The sequence below is a fragment of the Phytophthora sojae genome (genome assembly GCF_000149755.1).
Source record: "Phytophthora sojae unplaced genomic scaffold PHYSOscaffold_10, whole genome shotgun sequence".
In the NCBI taxonomy this organism is placed as follows: Eukaryota; Oomycota; class Peronosporomycetes; order Peronosporales; family Peronosporaceae; genus Phytophthora; species Phytophthora sojae.
In genome coordinates this window covers 2,140,484-2,152,549 of record NW_009258124.1, presented here as the reverse complement: position 1 = coordinate 2,152,549, position 12,066 = coordinate 2,140,484, and the positions used below count along the sequence as shown (strand labels likewise).

The window sequence follows — 12,066 nt, the reverse complement described above, 5'->3', positions numbered from 1 at the left end:
GCGTGCGGTCGTACATGAGTGCAAACGAAATTGCGTCTGTCGTGTTCCTGAACTGGCGCAGCTTCACCTCTTGTTTGATCTCTACGACCAACCCCTTCTGGAAATGCATGACCTTGTCGATGTCGCTCATCTCCTCTACCTTGTAGATGATGTGCCGGAAGGCCGACACGTAATCTTCAAGACAGGTGAAGTTGTTCTGGCGCAGGCGTAGGAGCTGGTCACGCAGGTGCTCTTGCCGAACGGGTGTCGTGAACTCGCTGGTCAGCAGCTCCTCGAACTGCGTGACCGAGTGCAGGAAGTTCCTGTCGTGGGAGACTACTCGTGGTACCAAGCCGCTGCTGGTCCCTTCAAGTTTGCCACCAAGAGCGACAAGGGGCGCTGCTGCGGCGAGTCGGCGCCGTACTTGATGTTCTTCGACTCAAAGTAGAGCTTGGCGCTGAAGAGGTAGTCCGCGACGTCGTCGTCCTTGTGCCGGAGAACTTCGGCATGGTGATGCCCTCGGCCCGGTACTCGCGCGTGTCTGGCGACGAACAGTCGGCCACCGACGGTTGCTGCTGCTGCGAGGTGGATTGCTGCTGCCGTTGCTGTTGCAGTGTCGCCGCCATCTGGCGCTGCAGCTCGGCTGTCTGTGCCATGAACTGCTGCTGCTCGCGCATCATCGCCGCGAGCGAGACGAACATCTGCTGCACGCTGTCCGCGTGCTGCATCGCTGCTTCATCCATGTTTGCGCCTACGCTAGACACGTCGTCAATGGATGGCTGGGGCGCGCAAGCTCCTCAGCCAAATCAATCAAAGTTTGAAGTCGCAGGCACTCCCAGGAGCGCTGCTTCCGACAATGTCTGTAAGCCCCAACGAAGTCACAGAAACTTGTCCTGGAGCTCTGTTTCCGACAAGTACCAACCACTTGCTCCAGCGCCCCGAAGGAAGCAACTGGTGAAATTCCGTCCGGCGCTAGCTCGAGCCCGCCTCGGAGCACAAAGATTCCTACTACTAGACTCGTAACGACCACCGACGCGGATGTTACACTCGGCTGCGCACTGTTTGCAAGTGATAGCCGAGGCGACAAGTGGAAGGTCGAGGTGGGTGCCGCGTATGGACACGCGGGAGTGAGTGGGCTAAATGCACCAATGAGATGTCGACACGAAGTGACGTGTGACAATGCGCGTCGCCACTCCTCCCCAGAAAGAAAAGGAGCGAGCCCGGCGAAAATGGAGGTCCCGTCGGCGACGAGCGGAACGAAGCTACGGACGAGGCAACGCGCGCGGCGCACCCGGAGAAGCTGAACGGCGAGAGGTACAGGTGCGGCGCACCGAAGAACGTAGGCGAGGAAGACGGCGTGCGCAACGGCAACGCGGGATGGACTAGGCTGGTCGGCGTGCACACTAGCGACGCGTGGCAGGACTGGCCTGGATCTGGAACTGGAACTGGAACTCGAACGGAGACTGGAACTGGAACTGGACGGAAGCGCGCGCCGGAGGCGCAAGTGCTGCCAAGTGTAAGGTGCTGGCTTGTACTTGTGGTATTGCGGGTAAAATGGAAACTGAATTGTTGTTTTATCTGTTTGTTGGTATCCATCTACCGGAGGGCGCCCTCGTGGCGCGCAGTCCTAAACATGCAGTGGTTGGCCGGAGCAAGCGCTTGTGCAACCGGTAAGTATGCGGACGGCAACTCCTGCTCTCTGTGCGCGGACTCATCGGATGTTGTCGTGTTGCTCTGTGCCTGCATGTGCAGATCAATTCACTGACTGTACCGATAGCCGGAGCTGCGCCAAACCTTGCCGTGGTGGTGGTGGTGGGGGGGGGGCAGTACGCGGCGCCTACGGCTTCGGGACTTTTGATTTTCACAAGGGTTTTTGGCAAATGCCACTCCACTCCAACAGCCGTGAAATTTTCAGCTTTGTGACTGAGGACGGATTCTTTACTCCTACCCGTGTGCCCCAGGGGGCCAGCGACTCGGCAGGCCATTTCCAGGCACAGATGAATGACGTCCTGAAGGAGCTGTTGTTTAAGAGCTTTCTCGTGTGGATTGACGACGTCCTGCTTTTTGCTCAGACCCCAGGGGCGTTTTGATCAACCTTGAGCAGTTCTTCTCCATCCTGCGGCAGCGCAAGTTGAAGTTGAATGCCAAGAAGTGCAAGTTGTTCGCGCGCCGCGTTAAGTGGTGCGGTAAGGTGATCGATGGCGAAGGAGCGGCCCTTGACCCCGAGCGGCTCGAAGCTCTCTTGAAGATGCCGCTGCCACCCACCGGGGCCGCTTTGCAGCATTTCTTGTGCGCTTTGAATTGGCTGCGCGACAGCATGGTGGACTATGCTAGGACTGTGGCACCACTACAGGAGAAGCTCGAGCAAGTGGTGAGGGAGCGGGGCCGCCGTAAAGCTCAGCTTAGCGGAGCTACACTCGATTGGACTGCTGATGAGGAAGTTGTATTCAGGAACACGTTGGCAATGGTTGAGCGATCATGCAAGCTCATTTCCCCTGAACGTGGGGCAACCGTGTGCATGTTCAGCGACGCCTCGCTGTCCGGCTACGCTATGGTGGTCACGCAGGTCCGCCGCTGGCAAGAGGGCGTTCCAGTAGAGGAGCAATCGCATGAACGTTTGATCTGCCGTGGAGGAATGTTCAAGGGTGCGCAACTCAATTGGTCAATTGTGGAGAAAGAAGGGTACCCCATTGTGAAGGCATGTGATGCACTAGACTACATGCTCGCGCGGGAGGAAGGGTTTCACATCTACTGTAACCATTCTAACCTGATCCAGTTGTTCTCGCCTGACAAGGAAGTGAAGCAGCATGTCAAAGGCAAACTACAACGCTGGGTGTTGAAGCTGATCAGCTGCAGATACATGATTCACCACATCGCTGGAGAGGCCAACCTTTGGGCCGACATCATCTCTCGCTGGGGGCAGCCGGCAACTGGTACTGGTGAAGCTCTCGCTGTCAACCGCGTGACCACGCGACCTGCCCAGACGCTCTCTGAGCTGCGTCCACTGCAGGACGACTATTTCGTCTGGCCCACGCGAGACGACGTGGTGAAGGCCCAGCGGCAGCACCGCCGCGACGCACCCGATGGGGGAGAGGAGGTGAATGGAGCTGTTGAAGTTGAAGGACGCCTTTGGATCCCGACCAAGGCCAAGAGCTTGGTGAAGCGTATCTTTGTGGTCGCGCACTGTGGTGCACAAGGACACCGCGGTGTCCACGTGATGGTTAAAAGTCTTAACCGACATTTCTCGCTGGATAACGTCCGACCAGCCGTCGTGCGTTTCATCAACGAGTGCCTCCTCTGTAAGCATGTCAAGGGTGGTACACTGATCCAGCGTGACTGGACGGTCGACCGAGAGGGGGCCGACCGAAACGAGTGCATGCACATGGACTGTCTCTACCTGGGTGAAAGCTATGGCGAGGCCAAGTACGTACTCGTTTTGAAGGACGAGCTGACCCACTACTGCGAGCTGGTGGCCGCGGACTCTGCTGACAGCCAGACAGCTGTGGAGGCTATTCTGGACTGGCACAAGAGGTTTGGGCTGCCAGCAATGTGGATGTCAGACAATGGAGCACATTTTAAGAACTACGTGATGGAGTGGCTAGCTGAGCGGCTCGGAGTATCGCGCGGCTTTGTGCCGGTGTACTCACCGTGGATCAACGGCACCGTGGAAAGGGTGAACCGCGATATCCTCCAAGTGCTGAGGGTGATGCTGCTCGAGAACCAGCTCGACACCCGCAATTGGGTGCATCTACTGCCACTCGTGCAGGCCAATCTCAACAACACGCCCGTGGTCTCGCTGGAAAATTGTGCCCCTGTCGAGCTGCTCACGGGACTACCAGCGCCTTCGGCGTTGGACGTCGTGATGATCCCGGTGGACAAGTTGCCGCGCGCGCTGCCGCTGGAAAAGGCCGAGTTCCGTGAGGCTGTCGAGGAGCTACGCCGCAGTCTACAGGGCCTGCACTGTGTTGTGCGCGGCCAGCGCGAGCAGCGCCGCATGGTTGCCATGGCTCGCTCCAAGGGAACAATTTGCAATTTTTCGGAAGGAGACTACGTGCTGTGGTCGCGTGTGGACCAGCGCCTCCAGGGAGGCAAGCTGCTTGTGCGTTGGGTCGGACCCTTCCAGGTGGTCAAGGCCCTTCCGCATTCGTTCCTCATCCGCTACCTGCTCACTGGGGCTGAGCACAACGTCCACGGATCGCGTCTTAAGTTTTACCACGACAAGGACCTCGACGAGACCGCCGAGATCTGTGAGCACGTCTCCCTGCAAGGAATTGCCCTTGAGGTCCGGGAGATTGTTGGACACCGTGTCAACTCTGCCTCCGGTGAGCTGGAGCTGTTTGTCGCTTGGCGTGGGCTCCAGGATATCGAGAATTCCTGGGAGCCCGCCAGCTCGATCCAGCATGATGTTCCAGCTTTGGTGGCCAAGTATGCTGACCAGCATGACATGGCCGAATTGCAGTAAAAGTTTGGGGGTCCACGGGTTGCTGAGGACAAAGTTATGGGTGATCGCACAAGATGGGTACAACTTGACCTCGTTGCCGTTGAAGTTGGGTGCATACGACGGGGCATGGCTACATGAGTGCAGAAAACGTCACCGCGGCGTGTGACACGAAGGTGCTCTGAAGGTGTCTCGTCGTCTTGGGGGGCAGTGTGGAGTATTTGACCAGACAACGGACACATCAGACCAAGGACGACGCCGGCGCTGACGTCGCCGACGACGCCGACGCTGCAGCCCGACCGACACCGACAGCTTGACCGACAGGACGCACGGACCGCGCCAACACTGCATCTACATAATCGCCGCCGCGTCAACGGCGGTACTGCATAATCAGCGCCAGTGGTTGGTGCTGCGGAGCTGGAGGGCGCTGCTACAGGGGGCGCCCTCCTGTTAGGCAAGTAGTTAGGGAGCTTTGTCTAACTGCTTAATGAACTCACTTCTCAATCTACTTTGCAGCGCGCAAACGTCATAAGGGCGACGTATTATCCAGAGAGCAAGAAATAAGTGGATCGATGAACATTGCCGAATGGGCAAGGCGTTGAATGAGTTGAAATGGGATTCGATACGTCATATTGTGGGGACCACAACATACGACCATCAGCTCCTCCATCGGCTCAAACTGCAGAGATGTAGTGGGTGGTATCCGCATACCACCTCAAGAAGCTGCCCGCATCCGGAGTGTGGAGCCACAAGCACAGCTTCCCACAGTTTCTGGACGTGTCTGGTGGCTCGAACAGCATGGGCTTGTTTTCGAGAAGGCTGGCTGCAGCTAAATGGAGACCCAGACATTGGGAAGGTATCTGAAATCTTTACTTTGGAGCTTAAACTACCCCCGGAACGACTGCGAGCCCATGTTGAGCGCAATGCTAAGAAGGGATGCCAGCTGCCGCAAGGTTCACTAGGGCTGGTGGCAGAATTTGCAAATAAATACTGGAGAGCAGGTGTGACGGCTACAATTGGAGCTATCTGGCGTTGTCGGCTGGATGCATTATACCCGAACGGTGAAACAGCAGCCGAGGGCGAGGCGGTGATTGCAAGAACGAGAGCCAAGCTTCGGCGCACCTACACGCAGGTCGCGTTAGATACGCCCCTCACGCAAGAATCCTACGTGGAATGGCTAATCACAAAGTTGATATACGCCAGGCTGCTGAAAGAGGCAACGACGCCTACAATGGGCGGACCAGCAGTATCTTGCCAGGTAGTCGGCATGATTCATGGTTGCACGGGCGGAATCCCAAGACGAAACGGAGCAGGCGGTGTCTTGATTCGCCAAGGCGGTCAAGTCAATCCGGATAAGTATTCTGGGGCACGAGCACGGCGATCCCATCTCCCAAATGCACGTTGAACACCGCGGCTTTCGTGGCGCTTTTTCATGTTCTCAGCGAGACATACAGACAGAAGCAGAAACGAATTCACATTGCTGAAGACAATGCCCTGCTGATAAGGGCGCTGGCCGCCAGAACGCCCCCGAAGTCCACACGGCTACGAATATGGTTTAACAAGTGCCGGCAGCTAGCAGACAAAGTCAGGGTGGCGTCATGGACCCTGCTGCCCAGAACCGCCAACGCAAGTTCTCGCAGCTTAGCACAGTTGGCGACCGAAACAGAACAAATGAGCATCTTACACAGTGAGGCTTTCAGTGCAAACTTCCATCGAATAGCGCAGCTGGCACGACGGGACTACGCGGAGTGGGCTATGGAAGTTTTCAACACCGAAGAGTAAGCTGTCGACTAGAGAGAGGGACAGCCGAAGGTACAACATCGGCTATAGGGTTGTTAGGATTCAGACTAAGGTCAGTTATCCAATATACCTCATCATCATCAAATTTAGTGCAGATAACGGATACATATCTAGGCCCGTCATTTCTGTCCGATGTTCCAAATATTATTCCTGTACCTCCGAAAGAAATAAGCGGAGTCGGAAACTGGGTTGCGAATTCACATGGATCTATATGCATCTATTGTGTTGCAGAGTTGCCTCTTACGTGGATGCAATGATCGCTGTAGCGTAGTCAGCAGTTTTGAGTCTTGCTTTCTTCACTCCTTCCTCCTCGGCCTGGAATATTTGAAGCTTTTCTGGCGATGTTTTCAATTTGTCAAGTGTTAACGGGGAAGTGAGTATGATATCATTTCTGTGCTTAACCCTGGATAGCGCGACATACGCAAATGCACATGAAGGGACCGAGTGAGAATGAAAAACAACTTTATCGCAGGTAAGCCCTTGAACTTTATGCACCGTCATTGCAAATGCCAAACGGACCGGTAGTCCTCTTCGAACAACTTTAACATCGCTTGTTTTCTTACTCCCGGTGTGTCCGCCATCGCGCAATAGCGCCCCTCCACATGCCCTCCTGTTAAAGATCGCCCCCACCGCGCCATGTACTACTACACCAAGGGCCCCTCCTCTTCAAGATCACCCCCACCGCGCACACAATTGTGGCCTCAACACCTCTATACACTACGAGCTACGCGCCACACATCCCCGATATGTGCTGCGGGAGCAGCAGTAGTTTGGGAGAAGCGTGGGGACGTCGTCAAAAGTACGTTACCGTACTTAAGAGGTCGGCCCACCAGCAACTTGACCCGAGCTGCTCAGCCAGTACAATTGAGAATGGGGTAGGGCCAATGAACTATCATAGCCTGCCCGGGGGCGATTTTGATCGAATTTTACCCCTTTTTAAGAACACACGAACTCATGTTGAACGGCGCCCAAACGCGACCATTCAAAGGTTACCTTGTTCGAAGGTATAACAAGTTATTAAACTGAGGTCAACTTTTTATCGACCCGGAGATCGCCCCGTTTGTATCAGCAAACAAACGATTGCGTTAATCGTTGAAGTTTAAGGTAAGAGTTGACGACCGACGATTTATGCACATGGACCGTGGAACCCTTTTCAAGGGGTGGCTGAACTCTGGTTAAATGTGGTATCGGAGGCAAATGACAGTGGAGCCCGCCGTAAAAAACATATGAGAGGTCAGGCAGCTCCGTAACTAGGGCTCCGCGAAGGCTGGGATAGGAGGATTTTGGTATAACCCCTCTCTTTAGTTTTATTGATGACTTTTCTTATGAGCTACGGTCATCTCCTGCGCCTGCTTCGCAGCCGCAGCATCTGCCCGAAAATTGTCCTTGAAACTGTAGATGCCAGATATCAACTGGCAACGCTTTACAACAAATACGAACCTTGGCTGAGATCTGTTTGCAGCTTGTAGAAGTTTTATACTTGAAAATGCCAATGCTAATTTCTAGTGCTACTACAGTCCGACTCAATCGTTCTCTTTACTTCAATTCGTTCACTGCTCGAATATACGTACTGGGTCATACCAGTGTCGTCGGTTGCACACCGGTTGGACGCATATAAACCTTTTGGAGGCCCCAGTGCGGCACCGGATTCATACCGGTGTAATAAATATTCTACCGCTTCGATTTGCCCACGCATATAAACCTTTTGGAGGGCCCAGTGCATCACTGGGGCCATACCGGTTTCAAGAAAATATACCAGTTAGATGTCAAGAGGGGTCATCGTTTGACTTGACGTACCACGGATATAATCCTATTTGGTCTGCGATAGCAGCACTAACGTTGCTTCCTATCCCAGTAAAAGTCTCCGCTAACGTACGAAACAATGTACTGAAGAGTCGTTTGGATTAAGTTATTCAGAGATAACCTAATTCAAGGTATCGGTCTGTACACTGATAGATCCTTGGCAAAACTGGCATAATCCAAAGGCTATACTATGCTACCGCTAACTATTACGAACCACTCATGCGGAAGCGAATTAATTGGCATATTAGTTGCTGCAATCGTTGACTGAAGAAATCTATAAATCGCTTGCTACACACAGTTCTGCAGCAGCAGTATGAAGATTGGCATGATACAGAAAGCGGCGACTAGGCCAGGCGTGCCATATAGTGGAGACAATAGCCAGGATGTATGCTCTGTAGCTGTGAAGTAAACGTGGAGAATTCTCTTTATGCCCTGATATTTGGTATATTTTTCTGACAACCTTGATAAATAGACGAAATATTGTCATTTGCGCAGGATGTAAGACGTCGTTGCTCATCAAAATCGCATGCTATATCCTGAGCAATTTAAAGTAGCAATGTGCAATTCTGACACCAACCTTTGGTCTTGCATGTTCACACAAACGCCTAACACTAGCGTTTGTTAAGTGTTTGTTACTGTATAGTGAATCTGGCGAACATGTATGTGGAGTGAGACGTGTAGTCGTTCATCTTGAAGCTCTTTTAAATCACTTACAGTGAGTTCGTGTTATTGTGAAAAGCACTTACGTGTTGGGGGGCAAACTGCTGGTCTCGCTGTTTCAATGAGCTTTAAAGTAATGTAATGTAAGAGCAAATGTGCATACCGGTGGTTGTTGAATGTAATGTGACTGAATTTTTCGCCATGAGTTACAATTTTACTGATATATTGGCTTGCTGAATGCTCGAGCACGATTTAGCCTGGTACTGTGGGGGATATTTAACGATGTCCACCCGGAAATTTGTTGCAATCGATTCAACGGCCAACGGTGGTAACACCAAAGCCACTTATAATGATTCGAAAAGTGTTTATTTACTACTGCAGCATGGAAACCAGGACTAAGCCAAAGACTATACATTGATTTACGGTTGAAAGAGGTCGAAAGCTACGACGGCACTTCCAGATGCGGCACGAGATCCCTTGCTGTTACGTCAAGCCTCTTTCCTGTCTTCATTTATGGCGGCGACGGATGACTCGGACATGCAAGTTCTAGTTGATCAGCATGTGTGCAACGTCGGGAACACGCGCGCTGTCTACCAGTGCTCGCTACGCTTGCTCGTGGCATCGGTCCCCGTGCTGCCTATACCGTTTTCGATATTAAACTCCAAGCCCGGTCATTTTAATAAAATCTGATGCAAACCCGGCACTTCATGCATATATTTTTGAAACCAATTCGATAAAAGTATGAGTGTGTATAGGATACTTGGGGGCGGTGCTGAGAAGCTATGATACAACATTTTCCGAAGCAATGCCCCTCTAGCAACCGGGGCGAAAATTCGCCGTGAGGATGCTGCTATACTAGTATATTGACTGTAGTTTGTATTATAGATGCAAAGTCGGCGAACGAAATGAAGACCAGCAGTAGCGAAAAGGGGATTGCAGGATCATCATTCCTTTCGGAACACTATACACTCCAGAATCCTACGGGTCGCAAAGTGTCTGCCAAGGGTCGCCTCCAAAGATCTCCGGGCCTTTGGCCTTCCTGGGTGGAATCCTCCCTTGGGAGCCCAGGAAGGAGCAAGGCGGCTGCAGCGACGGCTTCCGCGTGACCATGGCCGACGTAGGGAGTTGGCACAGCAGCAGCTCCCGCGCATCGACGGCGATTGCGCTCCAAGAGGGCGGCGACTCTCAGGGTTGCTGCCACGGGGGTAGGAGGCCAAGCCTTCGACCACTCTTTCAAGCTCGCGGCAGGCGACCGCGGTTTCAAGCACTCAAGCCACGCCTCCACGGAGGCATTTGGGCGGTGACCTTTGGGATGTTGCCGTCATGTGATGTTAGTTCGAGCCCAGGCCCACGAATCCTACAGCACGCGCCGGACGAACGCGATCAACAAGCTCAAGTCAAGTCTCCAAGGGACAGCGGCCGACGGTAGTGTAGGGCGTTTTGCTGTTAGTTAAATTTACTAGACACTAACTCACTGTTAACTGTACGTTTGCTGACTGTTAGTTGACGAGTTAGTAGCAAGAGCATAATATCATGATATATACTAGCTGAGCCGCTCGAGTCGAGTTGCTGGTGGGCCGACCTCTTACGTACAGTAAAACTGTACATTTGACGACGCCCCCAAAGCATCAGCCTAAGCTTATCAGCGCTACTAGTCAATTTTTGAAGTGTAAGCCTAGGCTTTAGACCTGTCTTGCTGTAAGCTTCTGCTGTGCAGTCAAATGTATTCAGCACCTTTACCATATAGATAGTAACTAGTTCTAGCTATCTTTACTAGTCGTGGGCATCGAACCAGCTACAGAAACGACTGCGATGGTCTTCAGTACCTGCTGGGGGACAGAATAGCTGCTTACTTGATCGCAGTCCGGTATTGCTAGCACAGTTATGCATCAAAACACCTTCTGCCAGCTGTGTTGCTCTTAATTAAAACTGCATGCACAGGTAGCAAGGGAACCAACCTGACCGAGGCTGCGCTTTGTTGCAAGTTTTTGCAAGCCTAGCTCGAGTCAGCACGAATGCTGCAAGTTTTAGCGAACTTAGCTCGAGTCGGCACGAATGCTGGTCATTCGTGAGAAAATAAGCTCCAACACAGCGTTGTGCTTTCGGATAGTTGCTATGTGCCCCGTTGCACCAAGAGTGATCAGCTGATAGCCGTGCACTCAACCTAGCTATCGAGCTTCGGAGATGCAGCATGTCTGACATCGCCCAGCACGCCTTCGTGCGCGGCATCAAAATTGCCAGCAGCTCCTACCCTGCATCAAAAAGCAGTGCCAGTAATGCAACAATTCGTCATCGCATCTAAATCTTGCAGCTAGGCGTTCCCGCCGAACACAAGCCTTTCGCTGAGGCAACACTCTCATGGGTCAAGATCGCCACGACAGAGTCCCAAGAGCGATCCGACGTGCTCATACCGCCGTGATACCGCGAGACGAAGGGGCGCCGTGCACTTATATACCATTACTTTAAGACCCTCCGATGACGGTGCCCTTACTGAAAGTCTGTGAGGAGTCTCTTGGCCCCTCGTCCGAGGGGCCCAAAAGCCCACTATACCTGAGGAAAATTCGGGGAGGTCGAGATTGCAACCCTAAACCTACTTATTTCATCTAATCAATCACCAGACACTACGGTAAGGAGAGGTATACCGGTACCAAGTCATGATAAATATTAACCTTAAGGCTGATTGCAGTTAATGTCTTTCTTACCTACTGAAGAGATCTAGAGACTCTGCGTCCTTGAGACCCATCTTCTAGCGAAATATATTCGGGCCAGGGCGAATTCAGCTCTGCGTCTTAAAACTCGTCGATCATCTCGATCGGAGTGTGACGGGCCAGGTTCCAGGTCAGACTTTCCCACCCTACCCATTTTATCAGGTACAGTCGCTGCATATCAACAGTCTTACATGCGCAGATGCTTTCAACAACAAATACAGCACCGCCATCGCTGCTAATTGAGGATCTCGCCTCACTATCAGTTCTGTCCACACGTGTTGGTCCTTAAAAATAAAACACAACCTAACGGATGGGACTATCCGTTCTAGACTGGCACTTCAAGTAACTACGGCTCTGGCACTGCACCGGCATCTAGACCAGACATGGCAGCATCTAATGTGACAGTACCGTTGAGTTGGGACAATGTGGGCCACAATATCGAATTAAAAGCGTGTTATTTCTTAAAATATAGAAAACCAGAACGATCGGAGCGGCGTAGATAAAGTTATTGAAGTGTAAAAGTCTTTATCAATTTCCGTTTTTGTGCAAAAATTAGTGATGCTCGTTCGGCAAATACATGTTAGCAAAATTTACTAGACACTAACTAACTGTTATTTACACGTACAGCTGACTCTACAGTTAGTGTATAGGGAGAACGCTAGCCGACGGCCGCACAAC

General features: G+C 52.4%; 2 protein-coding genes across 2 annotated transcripts; one reads left to right on the top strand and one right to left on the bottom strand.

Moving 5' to 3' along the window:
• Positions 1 to 14: 14 nt before the first annotated feature.
• PHYSODRAFT_339622 (hypothetical protein) lies at positions 15 to 722 on the bottom strand (the record flags this gene model as incomplete). Its single annotated transcript, XM_009537608.1, has 3 exons — positions 15 to 277; positions 361 to 497; positions 533 to 722. Coding segments are annotated over 3 exons (590 nt in total), but the record flags the coding sequence as incomplete, so codon positions are not given.
• Positions 723 to 5,815: 5,093 nt separating this feature from the next.
• Positions 5,816 to 6,082, top strand: PHYSODRAFT_380650 (hypothetical protein; the record flags this gene model as incomplete). Its single annotated transcript, XM_009537607.1, has 1 exon — positions 5,816 to 6,082. A coding segment is annotated over one exon (267 nt), but the record flags the coding sequence as incomplete, so codon positions are not given.
• Between the last annotated feature and the right edge of the window lie 5,984 nt (positions 6,083 to 12,066).